Source organism: Macrobrachium nipponense, chromosome 8, assembly GCF_015104395.2.
Source record: "Macrobrachium nipponense isolate FS-2020 chromosome 8, ASM1510439v2, whole genome shotgun sequence".
Taxonomy (NCBI): Eukaryota; Metazoa; Arthropoda; class Malacostraca; order Decapoda; family Palaemonidae; genus Macrobrachium; species Macrobrachium nipponense.
In genome coordinates this window covers 57756489-57776396 of record NC_087203.1, presented here as the reverse complement: position 1 = coordinate 57776396, position 19908 = coordinate 57756489, and the positions used below count along the sequence as shown (strand labels likewise).

Below are 19908 nucleotides of genomic sequence, written 5' to 3'. Positions count from 1 at the left end.
CATAAGTCTATATGTGTACTACTTGATTTTCATATCTTGCATGCTCTTCTGGCAATTGCTGCTTGACTTGTCTGCATACAGGGTATGGTCTACATGCTTTCCAGAAACAGCAACTTCCCTTATTACTGTGTACAAATTTACTAAATGCTTGCTGTACCTGCTAAGTCTGCTGTGTCCTGTGGTGCCTGATGTGTCAGATGTTCTATATGCAGTTTGTGCTGTCTTCTGTGTATACTGTGCTTTCTGTCCTGGTGACATCATCTTGACCTGTTCTAACTGCACCTTCAGTCTCCTGGTGTGCCTGATATTTGTCTAAATGTCTATTTGGTGTTTGTTCATTATTACCAAGCAACTTTGGCATATTGCTTCCATTGCTGTAATTATTCCTAATATTATTCATGATATTCTAGCCATTTCTCTGGGTGTTTTCTTGGTCATACCAATATCTTCACTTAATTGGCACGTGTTACTGGGACTGGAACAAGAACATTTGCTTAGTCCCCCATCCATTGCTACTGTGATTTAATACCTTAACAGCATGCCTATTCCAGTTGCTATTTCTATTCTTTTGCTGCTGCATTAATCCAGGTGTTTCCTTCCAGACAACAGCAGTTGTCATCATAGTCACAGATATTAATTTTAGATGAGATTGAATGGGACTATTCTTTGATAATCATGAACTATACCAATACCTCTGCTGAAGAGGTAGGTCTTTGATAGCAACTTGCTTCAGGAGACAGTCTGTGCTTTAAGGAAACATTCCAGTTTCATGCTTTTCGGCTTAAATGCTTGTTCCACCTTCATCCTTTCAGGATTTCCTTTTCAAATATAGACTAGCCTCATACAACCACCCCAAGAGGTAATGTTCAACATGGGCTGTAGTGCCTGTGTCCTTATTCAGGATCGGAAGCCATTTCCTTTGCTGCTAAGGCTCATTCTGGTTGTTTTGCTTCCTAACTTCCTTCCTTCACAGTATCTAAAGTATATAAAGGAAGTATCTCGGACAATGCAGGTGGAGATTCCTTCCTTTGGTGATTTTGAGAGGCGTGTGTCTCAGAGCTAAGTTTCTAATGCATAAAAAGCTGTCAAAAGCGCACTGCTACAAGTAAGGAGCTGTTCTTTATATCAACAATACTCTTGGAATATTTCAAACGGTGATTAAAACATGAAGGAAAGCTTCAAATGACCACCTAATGGTCGACCCTCATGCCTTCTTATTTTTTTTTGTCGGCCGATTATCTCCTGCAGAGAAGGCTATAACAGGTTTTCCCAATTTCAATACTATTGTTATATGGCGAGAGTGTCTATGGGGAATCATTAGTCTGTGAGAGGTTGTACTTTTGCATTTAAAAAAATCAGAAAAGGAGTCACGGAAAAAATATAATTTCAAGAACTTCTATTAAATAAATTTCTTCTTTAAAAGCAATCTTTGATTAAATTCAATTTAAATTGCCTTGTAATATTTTCTTTTTTGTCAATTATAACAAAGTGAATAGGAATAGTAAAAACTTTTAACAGGGTTTTATTATGTGTGCATTAATGAGAGAGATCCAGCATATAAGATGTTCAATTGGATAAAATGACTTGTAATGGAAAATAATCAGTAATTTGCTGCAGCTGTAGGTGGATACTTTAATATTTATTATTCATATCTGCAAGATATCTTGCTGGTGTAAGAATTCTGTTACATGATAGTTTGCCAAAAGATATGTTTCAGTAATAAAAAAAAAAGTGCTATCTAAAAATCTGTAATCAATATGCTGCCTCTTTAGTGTAACACTTTACACAATATTTGATGATGTCCACTGGTTCTATACTGTTGGTGTATCACAATTCTATACTTGCAATGAATTATTATGCAATGAAGTGGAACTATTACAGCACTTCTTATTCCCATGTAAATATTATGAACATCATTTTTCTATAACTTTAGATTTTTTTTTTCATCTCTTCACAGCCTCTTAATGACCCTTCGGTTGTTATATGCCAAGGAAGTAAACCGATAGTTGTTCACCGGCTAAAGCTGCTACTGCTGCCAATATTCCAATTAGGAGAATGTAAAATGCTGCCTAGGAGTTGGATGAAATTATAGTAAGAATTAAAAAAAAAAATTAAGTATTTTACCGATACTTTTAATCACTCAAAGATTTTTTTAAAATCTCAGGAGCAGTGGTTCCTGAACCTGGGGTACCTGTGAAACCTTTTAAGTCTAGGGGGTTACGAGACATGATAGCCAATGCAAAGGTACTGTATATTGACTGTATATTTTCATATAATTGAATAGTTTTATATTGGATGGTGGTACAAGAAAATTTTCTGAGATATCAAGGGGTACGGTCACTGAAAAAGGTCTAAGAACCACTGCTCTAGAGCGATAAGACATTATCACCAGACACCTGTATATATAAGTTGTATTAGAAATATATAAATAAGTTTCAAATGCATAAAAAGCTGTCAAAAGTGCACAGTTACAAGTAAGGAGCTGTTCTTGAAATAAACAATGCTCATGGAATATTTCAAACAATGATTAAAACATTCGTAATGAACCTTACTTGCAATTGTCTGATGGAAAAGGCTCTAGGTCCTGTAGATTCTGTATCGATATTACTTCCAGCTACCTTCTGAAACTCTTCATCTCTCCATTTAGTTATCAAACCACCTTCGAGCATGTACGATAGCCTGTAGAGAGAAAGCCGTTTTTAAGTCTTTCAAGTTGGCTTTACAGCATGAAATTTATTGGTGAGTGTGTGTTGGTGACTGTGTGGGTATGTATGAAGTAGTGAATGTGACCATGTATTTTTTAGTTTCACAACCCCACCATTAATGTGGCATGTTTCATCAAGAAATGGGCTCCAAAATGTCTTCCCTGCCAAACGTTTATCCAAGATCATGAGCCATACAGTCAGGGATAGGACAAGTCAATACAACAACGCAGCAATCCCTTTCCCACGTTGATGTTGACATAGTGAGATGGATCCATACCCACCTCAACTGGAATACCAGATGGTCTGGTGCAATACCTGTCAAAAAGCAGACAGCGAAAAGATAAGGGAGGGTTTTTTAATAATAAACTGGGTCATTTGGCACAGTGTCCCTCACTACATCACCAGTGATAGGGGGTTAACTTCATGTCTGCCATATGGAACTCCCTCGCCTCCAGCCTTGCGACAAAAAACATGTGGCAGCATACAACCCAGAAGTAACTGGTGTGACAGAGTGGTTCTACCAGTCTCTGCAACAACGTTTGACCTACCACAGAACATCGAGTTTCCCCAGAAAACACAAATCAAAGAGGACAGCTGAAGCAGTGATCACAAAAAACAAGTAACCTCCCCACATAAACTTAACCTGTCTGGCTATCAAACCCACCTTCAATCACACTTTCCACTTAACACTACAAAATACAGCAGGACAATTGACCCAATACCTACATACAGAACAAAAAACACAAACAGGTACTCACCTCTGGCTTCTGATACCTAGGGCTAGGCTGTGCTGTCGTCCACTGGATATAGGCTATAGGCTAGCCAACACACAACCACCGCCGACAACCAAACACAAATCAACCACCCAAGACCCACAACCCCACAAAAACTCAATAACCCAACAAATCACTGCAAACGAACACCAACCGCCTGAAAGAACACGACAACCACACAACTCACAGAAGCACAACAACCCGCCAAAACCAACACTGCCCCAACCACCACTAACAGACACCAAAAATCCACCACAAACCTTCTTAACCTCATTACAACCAGACAGACACACGCACAACAACTTCACAACCCCAAAATCTATCGAATAACACCCAAACAACGAAACACCAAAGGATAACCGCTGCCAAAACCGACACTGACTTTACCAGACACTTCACTGCTTACGACTCTCATAACAGACTTCCATTGACTACCTACAGAGCGCCACAACAGACATGCTTCCGACCGCCATTTAACCACTCCCATTCATTCTTCCACCAATCTCTCTCTCTCTCTCTCACACACAACCTTTGGAGATGTTGTCAAATATAAACTATTATTACTCCTCCATATTACCCATTACATTTGACAACATCTCCTTACATTCACAACATCCACACTAAATTGCCTTTCGCAACACCCAAGGATGCTCAGATGCAGGTCCCCTGGATCTTGTTTGAGGACCATCATACACTCTTTCAGTTACATCGCCATTCACTTCTTCCAAACCACTTTCTTTCAAACTCCCATTATCTCCCTCACTACCATCCTCCCAAATTCCATTCACTACTTCACCAACGTCTTCTAACTCTGGTTCCAACATCTCCCCTATTTCGGCCACCAAACCACTCAGTTCATCCATACTTCTGTCAAACTCCCGCAAAGACTTATCCATCCTATCAACCACCTCCTCACTGCTCAGTTTCCTTCTCACTGAAGTCTCATTTGTCCCTGTCAACTCAAACCCACATACACTACAAGTATCATTCATTCCCCCAAAGTCATCCGTAGCACACGCCTTATCAACCGTTTGCACCCTACCACCAACCCCCTTACCATGCCGTTCACGCTTTTCCCTTCTACTTACTCTCTCCACACTCTTCTGTTTTCTTCCATACTCAACCAACACCAACTGTCGATCTCCCAGACCAATTTGTTCACCAACAGTCGGCTCATACTTATTCACCCTCAACCACTCACTCATCGCATTCTCCCGAACATACTGTGGTACTTCCCTCCACTTACGGAGCTGGTTATGGTGTGACCCAACCTCATCCATTCCCCCACCTACTCGCAATTTCCCCAAAACATAACTCAATCCACTCTGTCCCACTTCCAAAATCTCAAAAGGCCCTTCAAATTTCTCCCTTACTTTATTCACATTCATTCTTCCCATCTCAACCACCTCTTTCAACACCTTATCCCCAATCTCAAAACTCTCAAACCTTTCACTTGCTTTCTTCCACAAATCCCGATCACCTTCTGACAGACCCAACCGCGGTCTGACAATCCTTTCAAAATTCAACACATATTTACAAGGAGACATACCTATACTCTTCTGCAGTGTGGCATTATATGCCCAAACTGCACGTCCTACATACATATCCCAATCCTTGTCGCTCTTACTCATCATTCGCAAAATCTCAGTCATTGTCCTAACAGTCCTTTCAGCCAACTCATTCGTACTGGGCATATAGGGAGTAGAATACACATGCACAATACCCCATTCCTTCAACATTTCTTCAAATTCCCATCCCATAAACTCAGGTCCATTATCACTCTAACATTTTTGCCGGCTTACACACACACATGGGCAACATCACTTGACCCACCATTCGTGCAACAGTTTCACTCCTCTTATCTTTGATGGGAACCACATAGGCAAATTTACTCATGTGATCCACCATCACAATCATCCCCACATGTCCTCTCGCAGTCCTAGGCAAAGAAACACAATCAATCACAAGCATTTCAAACGGCTCTTTCATCTCTGATACTTTCCCCTCTGACAGTCTTCACACGTGACAGCCACATCCACACAAATCCTATTCAACCCAGGAGCATACAATCTCTCTCTCATGCATTCCCACAACTTATTTTTTCCCATATGCCCAAACCGATCATGCACCAACAAACACATACTCACAGCTGACTCAACAGAAAACACTGGCACATACACTTCCTTGTCATACACCCCTTCTTGATGCAAAAAGTACACTATGTTTTTGCACACCACAAAACGTTTAGCAACCCTCTTATATACATCCAACTCACATGGCCAGTCTTCCACACGCACTCCTCCCAAAACACATCGTCGCAACACACTTATCTCCAGGCACTTATTTTGCATTTCCTCAATCTCTTCCTCACTCAACAGATCATTCTCACTCCTAGCAATATCAATCATACCCACAAAGTTTGCTACAAACACATTACCATCTTGAATTCTAGCTACTTATCTGCACCCCTTTCTAAGAATTCCATTTCCTATATCTACGTCTATATCGTGGATCCTCAAAAAATCTATCCCTATTAAAAAGCAAGATGGCATATCATTTTCTCCTATAACTATAAAGTTATGCATTACTTCAAGATCTCCCAACCTAACCTTTAACCGTACCTCTTCCCATACTAAAACACTTCCTTGTCCCAACCCATGTATTCTCACACTTGTAGATTGCCTTTTCCCTTCCCAATCACATCTCTCAAGTTCACTCACCACTGACCCACTCACCAAGGAAACTTGTGCCCCTGTGTCAACCAAACTACAATACTCACTATCATTTACTTGGACAAACGTCACCATTTTCCCTCGAGTCCCATGCATACACACATTCACTACCACGTCCACCTGGTTATCCACATCACAATCCTCCTCATCACATTCATCCTCAGTTAACTCCCCATTTCCACAATTCTGACTCAGATCCCCTTCACAGTCCCTTTTTGTAACCAACCAATTACAACCACGTTCCCCGCACTGATTCATCAAAACCCCACGTTCCTCGATATTCAACCGGTCTGTCCCATCCAAAATACAACAACACTTTTATTCCAAACAACTCAGCTACTGCTGACAACAATTCATGCAACATTTCTCTTTCCCCACCTTGTTCCTCCGCATATGCCACTTCCTTCTGCACATCACTCATCAACTTCACTCGCAACTCATTCACACTACCAGGTACCTCTTCAACCAGACCCTTACCTTCCAAGTTTTTCAATGCTGAAAACAAACATTCACACATTGTCATTCCCTTCAAACCTCTCTTTTACAACCAACCCCTCAGGTACCATATTCGGATCCCAGTCACTTTTCACAACACCACTGTCCTTACCATGCATCCTAAACATCGTATCAGCAATCACATTTTTACTCCCCGGCACATATTCTAAGCCAAAATCAAACTCACTCAAATCCTCAATTGTCCTCGCAATCCTAGCATTCCCACTTTCCTTCTTGATCATATAAACTAACGGCCGATGATCTGTCCTTATGACAAATTTTACCCCATACAAAAACACTTTCAACGCTTTCACACAAAACCTTATTGCCGCAAGCTCCTTCTCAACCACCGAATACTTAAGCTCTGCTTTATTAAAAGCTTTACTCACATACGCAATCACTCTCAATTGTCCCTCCCCATTCACCTCTTGCATCTGCACCAAGCATCCTCCCATACTAAACTTACTAGCATCAGCATACAACTCAAGCTTACTGGCATCCTCACTGTAGTCCGGAAAAGCCAAGGTGACGTCCCTAGCAGCCTCCTCTTTCAATCTCTCAAATGCTCCCACCATTCGCTCATCCCACCTCAGCTTAGTACAATTTTTCTTCCCGGTCCATTCAGTCAACGGCTTCCCTATACCCGAACAATCCCTAACGAACTTCCTCCCAAACTCAATCAGACCCAAAAAACCCTTTAACTCCCGCACGGTCCGGGGACGTGGAAACTCCTTTACTTTTTCCACAAACTTTTCACTCTTCCTTACACCACTCGCACTCACCTTATGGCCAAGAAATTCCACTTCCCCAGCCAACCACGTACACTTCTCCAGCTTCACTTTCACTCCAACCTCTTCCAACCGTTCTAACACCTTCTCAAGCAGTTCCACATTCTCCTCAACAGCTCAACAGTTTCACTTGCAATCAAAACATCATCTATAAACACAGTCACCTTCCTTCTATCAAAACCAGCCAAAACTACATTCATCGCCCTCTGGAAGGCAGCAGGCGCATTAGCCAATCCAAAGCTTAACCTCTTGAATTGATAGTGGCAGCTACCACTCGAAAAAGCCGTAACATGCCTGCTCCCTTCCTCAAGAGGCATCTGGTAATAGCCCCTTACCAAATCCAATTTTGTGAACACTCTCATCCCATGCATCTTATACACACAATCAGACACCACATTCATCGGGAATCGCTCCTTCACAGTCACTTCATTCACCTTCCTGTAATCCACACACATCCTCAAACTCCCATCTGTCTTGCGTACTGGGACTATGGGACTATTCCAAGCACTCTCACTCCTCTCGATCACTCCCACTCTCTCAAGTTCCTCACACTGTTCCTCAATCTCTCGGGCAATAGGCGCAGAAAAGTGTCGGGGACGCTGATATATGGGGGTATCGTCATTCAAAACTATCTTGAACTCTGGGAGCTTAGATCCCCTGAAATCCTCGTCACCCCGACTCAACGCACCCCGCCTATCCCACAACATCTGCATTAACCGCTCCCTCTTGTCATCACCAACATTTTCATCCACCTCAATTCTTTCTCTCAACTCATCATACTTCCACTCATCACTTTCTTTCATGCTACCTGTCATCACCCGCCGCACCCTAACATATCTTTCGTCGTCCACATCCACCAACGTATACAACAACCCCACACAATCACCTTCACGTATACCCCGCACTCGCTTTTTCCTAACACTCGGCAATGAGGCCACAAAAACCCGAGGATTCTCCATATCCAAAATCCCGTCGTACACATGCACACTCGCTCTTACCAACTTGTTCGCATCCACACCCTCAACCACATATGCACACTTGTCACCTCTGACAATCCCAAGACCATTGGGCCACGCAACTTTCACACTAACAACTTCTCCAACTTCTCGCGGCACTTTTACACTCTCTTTCGCAACCAACGGCACTCCCTTCCATATTTTACTGCTTACCCCTCCATCCCCATCCAAGTACAACTCTCCATGTACATTCCCCTTCCTATGCAACTCAATCATATTCCTGCTCGGATGGACCACCATCACACACTTCTTCAGGAACCTGTATCCCAACAACATATCATACTTATCACTCATTCCCTCGATCACATAAAAGTCACCTTCCTCCATCACTACCCCTTCGATTTCTACATTTTCATGCAACATTCCCACCACAGGCACACCTAAATTTCCTATTCCTCGTACCTCCCCTTTACATTTCCTAATTTCACACTCACTCCGCAACTTGTCACATCCATTCTTAAAAAGAACACTGACACTGCACCGAGTATCAATCAAAGCAACCAAACACACCCCTTTGCACCTCACTTTTACACTCATACATTCATGAGCTCTTCCTCCAAACCCTTTTTCATGCAACAATCCTTCACGCACATGCATCACTCTTATTGACCGCACACCAGAGACCCACCCAACTGAATCCCCTTTGTACTAGTTCCCGAACTCCCAACCTGACTCATCCTCTTTCGCCTACACACACTCGCCACATGACCTTCCATTCCACATTCAACACATTTTGCCCGCTGTTCCTTACACATCCTAGCATAATGCCCATTCTTCCCGCAATTACCGCAAACCTCAGTCACACGAGTACCTCGACATCCACTTGCTATATGCCCTACTTGCCCACACCTGTAACACTTAACATCCCTATCTTTCTTACACTCGCTCACCAAATGCCCTGTTTGCCCACACCCGAAGCAAGCTCCCAACGCCCACCGACATTCATTCTTCCTGTGCCCTAGCTTTCCACATCTGTAACATTGCTGCTCTCGTTCACGACTAACCAACCCTAATCTTCCAACGCTTGCACTCCGATCTCTCTTAAGGCGAACCATACTCACATTACTGGCTCTAACACTCCTATCAACCACTCGCTCTGCCATTCGCCTTGGCCCTTCCAAAACTGCCTCCCTATAGCTCTTAAACTCTGGTATAACATCAGCCACTTCAGTCCTAATACTAACACTTCTACTCTCTTTCATAATCCTCTACTATTTCCAAAATGTTGTTCCACGACAACCTTTCATTCGTCCATCGCATTTTCTCCTTACGTTTCAGATTTACAAACTCATACACACTCTCAGGCACAGTCGCCAACAACTTCCTCACTAACTCTTTACACTCATTTATCCCTTCGTCCCCAAACTTTTTCCTGGCTAATGTTTCCAACCTGCACACATACATCGACAACGACTCACCAACATTCATTCTTACCTCATCAAAACCATGCTTTCTCCTATATCTAACACTACTCCTTATCCTCTTCGCCTGTTCCACAATCCTGGCTTTCACACACTCATAAGGCACATTCCCCACACTCATCATTACCCCATACATATTCAACAAAAATCCCGTCAAAAAGCTACCCAACTCTCTTGCCCAGACTCTCCTGTTATCCCCATACTTTGCCTCACAATACCTCTCATATTCCTTAAACAAATCCCCTATGTCCCTACTACCATATTCCTCATATTGTGCACATCTAGGTATCTCTCTCATATATACAGCCTTTCGTACTTCCCGCTCACTCTCACTTTCGCTACTCCTACCATTCTGATCCCTCTTAACCTCGTCCGAATACAGTGAATCAACTTCCATACTAACATCCATGCTCCTGATTACACTCTTCTTACCCTTCTTCCTACCCACCTGTTTCCACTCACCGCTATCCAAATCACTCTCAGCCCTCTCCCCAATGTATTCAGTCCTAGTCTCATCCTGTCCGTCATCCTTCCTAACCCTCTTTCCCTTAGTCGTCTTCTTTTCCTCAGCCCCCTTCTTATTCTTGTCCTCAGGTTTATCCTTATCCTGTCTCTTTCCCTTCTTTCCTTTACCTATCACAAACAAGTCACCTTCGTCACTCGTAGTTTCATCCCCTCGCTCTTCCACTGTCTTCACCACTTCTGGCCTATCACAAGACCCAGTAGGCCTACCCCCTACAGCTCCCTCTCCCATGAACCCCTTCATCATCTCCTTCACTGCATTCATCATCACTAAGAATTTATCGTCCATTTTCTCAACCATTCTCTCTTCCGCTCCTTTCACTTCTTCTTTCATTTCCACTTTTGCACTCCTTAGCATTCCTCTCATTTCCTCTAACTCGCTCTTCAGCTCCTCACACTCTACCCTCAACCTCTCATTATCCACTTCCAATTGTCCTCTTACTTCCCTCTCCAACCTCAACTCCTCCTTCAGCCTCTCCACCTCACTCAATCCTTCCATCCTAAACTTTCTCACCAATCACACACACACTAGCCTAGACCAATTGTCCTGCAGCTGCCACACCAGCAGTCCCTGTTCGGTCGCCAAAAATAATGTGGCGGGATCACAAAAAACAAGTAACCTCCCCACATAAACTTAACCTGTCTGGCTATCAAACCCACCTTCAATCACACTTTCCACTTAACACTACAAAATACAGCAGGACAATTGACCCAATACCTACATACAGAACAAAAAACACAAACAGGTACTCACCTCTGGCTTCTGATACCTAGGGCTAGGCTGTGCTGTCGTCCACTGGGTATAGGCTATAGGCTAGCCAACACACAACCACCGCCGACAACCAAACACAAATCAACCACCCAAGACCCACAACCCCACAAAAACTCAATAACCCAACAAATCACTGCAAACGAACACCAACCGCCTGAAAGAACACGACAACCACACAACTCACAGAAGCACAACAACCCGCCAAAACCAACACTGCCCCAACCACCACTAACAGACACCAAAAATGCACCACAAACCTTCTTAACCTCACCACAACCAGACAGACACACGCACAACAACTTCACAACCCCAAAATCTATCAAATAACACCCAAACAACGAAACACCAAAGGATAACCGCTGCCAAAACCGACACTGACTTTACCAGACAGACACCTCACTGCTTACACTCTCGTAACAGACTTCCATTGACTACCTACAGAGCGCCACAACAGACATGCTTCCGACCGCCATTTAACCACTCCCATTCATTCTTCCACCAATCTCTCTCTCTCTCTCTCTCTCTCTCTCTCTCTCTCTCTCTCTCTCTCTCTCTCTCTCTCACACACACAACCTTTGGAGATGTTGTCAAATATAAACTATTATTACTCCTCCATACCGTCTGTAAATGTAAAAACACTTAGTTGTCGAACCAGGTGAGAGAGAACACACCAGACTGTAGAATTTGGCGTGTCTTGCTCTGATGTTTGGAGAAATTCAGTTTTGTCAGAAATTTGTGACATAAGATATTAGACAATATCCCCCCAGATGCTGCCTCTTACTTATCTCCTCTCCACACCATACATGGGGCACCATTAGCCAGAATTGTGGCTATGTCTTTATATTACTTATTTCAAACACATTGGGTGCAACTGCTGATATCTTGAAGCAGCTGCCAGTGGTGAGGCATATTTGCCTATTGAGAATGTCTCGGCTGGCTGGGCTTGCTGCACCACCTTATCACTTGTTGGAATTTCCATAGTTGCAACTTCTGTAGACAAATGGTCATTGCCAGCTAGGGTGACTGTGGCTAGTTGCTGCCGAGACCTGTCCCTCACCATTGGAAGTGTCTTGGCTGCAGCTGGCAATCAACATCTTAGCATCACTTGCTGACAATGCTGTGGCTCCAAAGGAAACTATGGAAACTACTGCTGGCCTTCATTTTGCATGCAGACACATCAGTCTGACAGGTGGTGGCACCCCATTTATGCCAGTTTGAATGGCTACAACAAGAGAGATATCTGACTTAACTGCAACTAACCATTTGTGTTGCCTGCAGAGATCCTTATGTTAACTGTTAGGACTCGTCATTACTTGCTCGATTAGTGCAGCTGTGGATGCTGCTGTCTTTCTTGTCCCATAGATCTGAAACATCCAATTTTGGTCCCATCGTTACAACTGACTGGTACTGGACCCCGTCATTGCCGTCTGAGATTACACCAGCTGCAACTACAGTTTCCTTCATTGGTGCCAGCTTGAATATCTGTGACTGTGCCTTCTGTTGACTCATATTGTTGGCTACTCAGATTGTTGGAGATGCATCTGCAATTGGCCCCTTGATGTTACATGCTGGAAATGCCACAGCTGCGGTGAAACTTGAGCTGGGATAACATGTATATACCCTCAGCTCTTCACATATTGGATTTCTGCAGATGTAGTTTGTCCTCAACATTTTCTGCTAAAAATGCCACAGTTGGAGCAGACATGTCTAATGGCTCCCATTGTTACTTCCTTGGATCCCCAAGCTTCGATGCTGCTGACCACATGGCTGCTGCTAGCACCTGTCGTTGTTTGCAGTGATCTTTGTAACATTAGCAATTGTTACTGAGCCTGTTCATCACCTGCTGGAAATGCTAATGCAACCAGGTGCTGCTGGCCCTTGTTGATAGCTTCTGGGAATTCCAAGATTGGAGAGTCCTGCTGTTTGCTCTTGTTGTTGCCTACCGGTTCTTACTGTCTCTGTGAGGACCTCCATAATTTCTGGGATGCTGGAAACAGCGAGAGCCATGTAAAAAAAAAATAACCCCCCAAATTTTCAACATTGCTCAGTAACTTACTTTCCTCAACAATATGCAATCTGAGGTCATAAAAAGAGTATACCTAACACATTCAGAATAAATTGGTATTGATAATACTAATAAAAGAATAGTTAGTAGCACTGTTGCCAACCAAATTCATTTACCAATACTAATTTGAAGATCTAAGAATTAGAATAGCTAACCAGCTTAATAGTAAAGCAATAATAATTTGTAATCTAAAGTTACTATTGTAGTGACAAAACTGAATAAGTAGAGATTATTAAATCTTCACAATCAGCTGTAGTTTCAGTAGTTTGTTTTACTCTAGTATTTTGCTTTCTTATACTACTGTATATCATTACTTACAACTTGTTGACTTTTGGTAGGTAAGGTGCCCCAGAGATGCAAGCAACTCCATAGTATTGTGGTGCAAAAGTGTTACGAGCAAAGTAAAATCTCCGTATTCCTTCTTCCATGGCAAGATACCGCAAGCTCAAGTGTCCATTGATGAGTACGAGTTTGTCAGTAGAAATCTGTTTGAAATGTAAGAGTTTCAGAGTAAAAGAGCAATGATTGTCTATCTTTGATTACCTGGCTCCTATAGAAAAGTAATTTCTGTGAGTACTAGTAATCACATTCTTACGCATCAATATAACCATCAACTGTAAGTTTATGTAAGTCTGCATAATTAACGTATCTACTGCCTCACAGCCACAACAATATTTTCAAACGGTTATTTATGTTGGAGTAAACTATGTTATTAATAACTATTAATATAATACCCAATCCCTAAGGCTACACAGGACACCCAGTTTTATATATAATTAGGCAAATATAATGCTGCTTGTAAGGGGATAAAAAAATCATTTAACAGCATTAAATCATTCACTAGAATTGACACATACTATGTCTACTATAGTACAGTGCTACTACAGTATTTCATATGTCAATTGCAAGTTACGTGAAAAAACTGCCCGTGATCTGTACAAAAAAATGTCCATTGTTCACTTATTCACTGTCAATTCGCTTCTCACTAATGCATTATGATAAGTGAGGAAGGTATTAGTGTGACACTGCCAAACATATGTCGCACACAGAGTGACACTACAGTCAAAACTAATTCGCTGCAAGACAAGTCCATGGATGAACTGATAGGGAAATTTAGCCCAATAGAAAGATTGTACTATAAAAAGGACATTTACTTTATCATTGGTTTAAATCTAATTTTGAAAATACTTTTTAGGTGAGAATTTCAAAAAACTAAATTTATAAAATTTAGTAAGCAGTGCTAAATGGCCTAGCTGCCCCAGTGTTTGGCTCTGAAGCCTAAATTTCATAATTCAGTCCATGACATAAAGCCTTGGCAATGTGAAAATTTATATCAACACTTAAACTAACCTTACTTTAACAAACAAATGATGCCTAATTTTCTCTAATATTGTATCTTGAGTTAAAAATGATAATTTTCCTGCTCTGACTCGGCAATTGAAAAAATTCATCGACATTTCTGCAACAACAATGGTAAAAATAACCGACGCTTACCTTGTGCATAACATCTTTAGAATGCCTTATGAAGCTTTTCGATTCGTCTCTGTGGTTGAATAATTTAAAAGTTTCAGCATATATACCCTCTGTAGCACTCTGAAAGGTTTTTCACAAGATCACTAATTGTCATTCACCAAAGTGATAAGAAGTTAAGACTGCAAATGCAATGAACATCATTTTATGCATAAACTAACTTAAGAGCTTTGCGCTTTATTGAAGCTTGCATGTTCTATGACCTAGTCCTTTATTTAGTAGTACTTATACCATGGATTTTATTAAAATATTTTACTGATTCAGTTCCATCTAGTTGCGGCCGTTACTGAAGAAATATGCTCCTAAATAATTAACACAATATATTGTATACTATTACTTTAGCACTGATGACAATAACTTTAGTCTTAGAATAAAAGAAATAGTAAGATCATTGAAAATAAAACAATGAAAAGAATCTAAACATTGAGAAATCTACAAGTCCTAATGATGAATACTTACATGCAATAAAAGTAGCTTGTGGAAGCATGCTTAATCTTAATTGTTTTATACAGTAAGTATGCAATAACATAGAAAGACTGCCAAGTCACGAAGGAAGCTACAGGCTTGCTTGATGAGGCAACTAATCCAGTGATGATGAATAAATGCAAGTATTCCAGGACAGTGCCTATCCATATTGAGAGCTGCTTCGGCTAACGTAGCTACTACTAAAAAATGAATTTGAATATGTTTTCATGACCCTCGGCTTTTTAGAGCACTAAAAGTGTAAATGACGATAGATTTACTGAGCCAAGATAAAAAAAAAATACTACAGAAAAAAAAATATAAGAAACCTATGAGATACGTATCCGAAAACCCCTGCAGGGGGTAGTGCCGTGAGTGCACCTCACACGGTACACCGTACGCATTACTTATGGCTCTTTGCACCGTCCAAAAGGCCCTTAGCGGCAACCGTTTCATTCCTTTTCCTATACCTTGCTTCATATTCTTTTCTTCCATCTTGATTTCCACCCTTTCCTAACAATTGTCTCATAGAGCGGTTGTGAGGTTTTCCTCCTATTGCATCATTTTACTCTCGATTTCCGTTCAAGCGATGGATAACCTCATAGGCCAAAGCGCTTGTCCTTTGGCCTAAATTTCATATTCCATTCCTATCCGACAACAAACGAAATAAATTCTATTCACATACGGCTATGGCATAGGGTAGGTACTTATTCTCGAAAATCATAAACTATGAATGAAAAATCGAAGAGGACTCGTGTGATGGACTGAGCGAGAGCCTACAAAAACTAAACCAGGCTACAAACAAAGTGCGACTTAACCTTCGTCCTTCCCGTTTATTTATTTATTTATTTTATTTTTTACTAGTGATGCTTCCATCAGAGACAATAGTTTGGAACGGTTCACTCTCAAAAGAACGCTACTACTAACCCTGAAGAGATATTCCATGCTTGTGCCCCTTGTAATTACAAGAGTGAATCCATCCTTTGTCGCAGCCGGGAGGTCAGTGAGGCCGTCAATCGGCTTTTCAAATGACGGCTTAATCAGCGTTGCAATCAATATGCCAGAATACAGAGCTGAAAAGGTCATGTACATTTAATCATCATTTAATTTACTATTCACAAAATAATTTCTTTTTAATTTGCCTCTTAAGATTAATTTCAGAGAAAATTTTAAATTTGCTAAACCCATATATCAGTCAAGATCTACTGGGTGAATTAGATTAGAAGTGATTATTCCAATTATGATTATTTAAAACCCAGCTTAATCAGCTTTTGAACATCACATCTCACGAGGAAAAACACAAACTGACAAAAACTGGCCAATTTGTATGTCCCATCACTGAAACTGCTTGCAATGAAAAGTTCACTTACCTGATATGTTGAGGCAGAAGAGATACCAGAAGAGCAGTAAGAATTGGTGGGGTAAATAATTGGTTTCGATGAGGCTGTCTTGCATCAGAATACTCCTGAAAATACTGAAGATGGAATCGTTTATGCGGTGGTCTTTGGGTTTCTCTGGCAAATATTTCCCCATTATCCAAGTCTCCACAGTTAGAAGAACCCCAACTGTCAGAATCGAAATAATTATGTACATCCAGACCTGAGAGTTAAAACAAGATAATGATATTAAAATACAGCTTTACAGAAAATGGAACAATGTTTTTTTAAGAATAGCTCAAACAAAGAACAAACGCAAAATCCGCAAAAATAGTAAGGTTCAACAACAATTTCAAAGCACATACACAGAACACGATTTCCAGCACAAACCAGAGGAGACCAATGACAACATGGAAAGTCTAAGCGAAATGCAATTCCAGAGGTTGAGCCCACAAAGAGGTTCTGGAACATAACTGGAGGAACCAATATCCCACCAAAAAGAATGAAGTCAACTTCAGGACCAGAAGAACGAATAAAGAAGCAGAGTTAAATGATGAGAGATGAGCATCATGACCAGGAAAGTAAGAAAACAACTGGAAAAGGTGCTTAATTGGAAAGCCCTATCACCAGCCTTTAACGGATACATAGAAAAAAAAGACGCCTCACACTGGATGACAACGGGCAGAACATCATTGCATCATTGGTACAAAAAGACTGAGAAAAGGGCAATACAGTTAGTTACTTCCGACGTATTACATGCCTGCCAGTCATGCAGAAATCACTAACAGGAATAGTGTGAGAAACTCTATAACTACCTCGAAGAAACACTATACCAATGGAACAGAGAGGATGCTGCAGGACATGCAGTGGGATCAAAGACCTCCTCCCAATAGACAAGATAGAGTTAAAAAAAGAAAAAACTAAATATGGTTTGGATTGACTATAAGGTGAGGTCAGATATAATCCCTCACTAGTGCCTGACTGAATGTTTGAGCATCTATGGGATGCAGAAACTTAGTAACCTTACTCTGTTAAGACGGAGCTGCCCTGGAAGCCAACCCCTTTTTTCACAATTCCCAATAGGGTAGACCACCTGTGCTTGACTTGTGAATGAGCCTAATGAAATTATGCCACAAGAAATTTGATCAGCTTGTTCCCACTGAATTTCCTACAGCAGCCTTCTTGATCTTTTGGTATGGCGTTTGTTCCCTCCAGGTGGATGTACAGTACCAAGTTGGAAGACAAGGGACAGTCATCAATCGTTTAATGTTCCACTGAGGGGTTAGAGATGTGTACTTCTGGTGATAGAAGTTCACTCTCGACGTGGTTAGGAAGCCGTTGGTCCCGTTGCTGAATAACCACTGGTTCCATGCAAAGTAAAAACACCATACAAACAAACAATCGTTTAATGTTCGGGAATGACAGCAGTCCTGATATAAACCAAAGGTATGAAAATGGAGTTTGGCATTGATGAATGTGCAGTTGTCGATTTTGTAAAAGGAAAATAGTTAAGAATGAAGAATTCCTATTCCCAGAAGAGAGAATAATCGAGGGTATAGAAAAACCTGACCGCATATACCTATGAATCGTAAAGGCTGACAATATCAAACACCAGGAAATAAATGTCAGCTTCAAAGAGAAGAATCCTCCAAGACTAGAGCAATACTGTAGTCCAAGTTCGACAGTGGGAATAGGAACATATGTGAAGGCAGTAGTTATGGACTATGCCAGTATTAGAATACAATGAAGGATAACAGACTGGAGAAATGAAAACCCTGAAATTATACACAGAATAACAAGAAAGCTGATCAATAACGGGCCTACAAGTGTGGTAAGGCTGTTCTCCAAGAAAAAAAGATGGAAGAGGAATGCAGTGTGGAGGGCAGCATCAACATGAAAAGCAAACATTTTGGCAGAACCTAGACCAGTGATGTTAATATCTTGTCATGAAATACTCTTCTCAGTAGACAAACAGCCTGAAAAACATACGGAGAAATGGAAAAATATACAAATGTGTGGCGATTAACAGATGCAGACTTCAGATGTAGCTGGAGACGGCTGTTGACAACAGCTGACAGGGGAGAGAGCTCGAGATAGAGACTATGATGTAAGGACTGACCATGTCATACAGGCTCGAAGAAGAAACCCAAAGAAAAGGGAAGAGAGAAACACCAGGATGTAAATCCAGACTTAGAGACACCAGCCTTATAAGAACAACTTTTGGGCCACCTACATGGATTATTATTAACTACTAAGAGGGAAATGTTGAAATATCGCAGTTATTTCTATTTTAGCATATTTCTATCTGTAATTTTGCTGGTTATAGCGTTACCTAGAGCGATTCAAGCCATAAACTGGAGCTAATATTGAAGTTTAAAACAAAATATGAAAATATATTTGAATCACATGAATCCAGATAACAGCTGTCGTAAAAAGAGTGTGATATTTTATAGATTCCTTACAGTCAGTAGCTAATTAAACTAGGAATATTAAGTAAGCTTTTTTTTTACAAGGCATGATTGTGTGAGTATTAACAATACACGAACTTGAGAGACAATGCTCAATTTAGACTCTAACCCTCAGATTGTTTTTCTTATAGAACAAGTAAAGAATGCAGTTTCTTCGGCACAATCGAGTATTCTGTAAAGCGTATAATGCTTCATGAAACTCTCAGCCACGGCCAATGAAACATTATTCACGGTCTCGTGGTGGCCTGTGTTATTGGCACCTATATCGGTGCCAGATCCATGATCATGGCTAACTTTAACCTTCAATAAAATAAAAACTACTAAGGCTAGAGAGCTGCAATTAGGCATGTTTGATGATTGGAGGGTGGATGATCAGCATATCAATTTGCAACCCTCTAGCCTCAGTAGTTTTTAAGATCTGAAAGCAGACAGAAAAAGTGCGGACGGACAGACAAGAAACCATCTCAGTAGTTTTCTTATACAGAAAACTAAAAAGAGACTAGCTTATAAAAAGGAAGCTGTTTCATACCGTTATCAAGAAAGAAAAATAATGACTTTACCAATAATGAGAAAGGAGACAAAATTGCAAACGTTCTGTTCTTTTCCTTCGGAGCTCTGGACAACAGGGTCAGGGTTTCGATGTAATGTGGGTAGGTAAAGTCAATTACAGTCTCCCGAACACCTGCAAAGAAATTGGAAGACTTTAATCATCACTTTTTAAATGTGAAAATTCAACATCACTCTCTTTTAAACTTTCTTGGTTCTGAAATCGTGCTCTCTCTC

General features: G+C 41.1%; 1 protein-coding gene across 1 annotated transcript in view; it reads right to left on the bottom strand.

Moving 5' to 3' along the window:
- Window positions 1-1525: 1525 nt before the first annotated feature.
- The window catches only part of LOC135223269 (glutamate receptor ionotropic, delta-2-like), a 30290-nt gene continuing 11907 nt past the window's right edge, over window positions 1526-19908 (bottom strand). The window contains exons 10-16 of the mRNA XM_064261751.1: window positions 19686-19807; window positions 16652-16880; window positions 16209-16354; window positions 14784-14882; window positions 13608-13774; window positions 2553-2679; window positions 1526-2069 (exon numbers count right to left, since the gene is read on the bottom strand). Of these exons, the coding sequence (XP_064117821.1) occupies window positions 1980-2069; window positions 2553-2679; window positions 13608-13774; window positions 14784-14882; window positions 16209-16354; window positions 16652-16880; window positions 19686-19807 (980 nt within the window). The 3' untranslated portion in view covers window positions 1526-1979. The remainder of the gene's footprint in view (window positions 2070-2552; window positions 2680-13607; window positions 13775-14783; window positions 14883-16208; window positions 16355-16651; window positions 16881-19685; window positions 19808-19908) is intronic.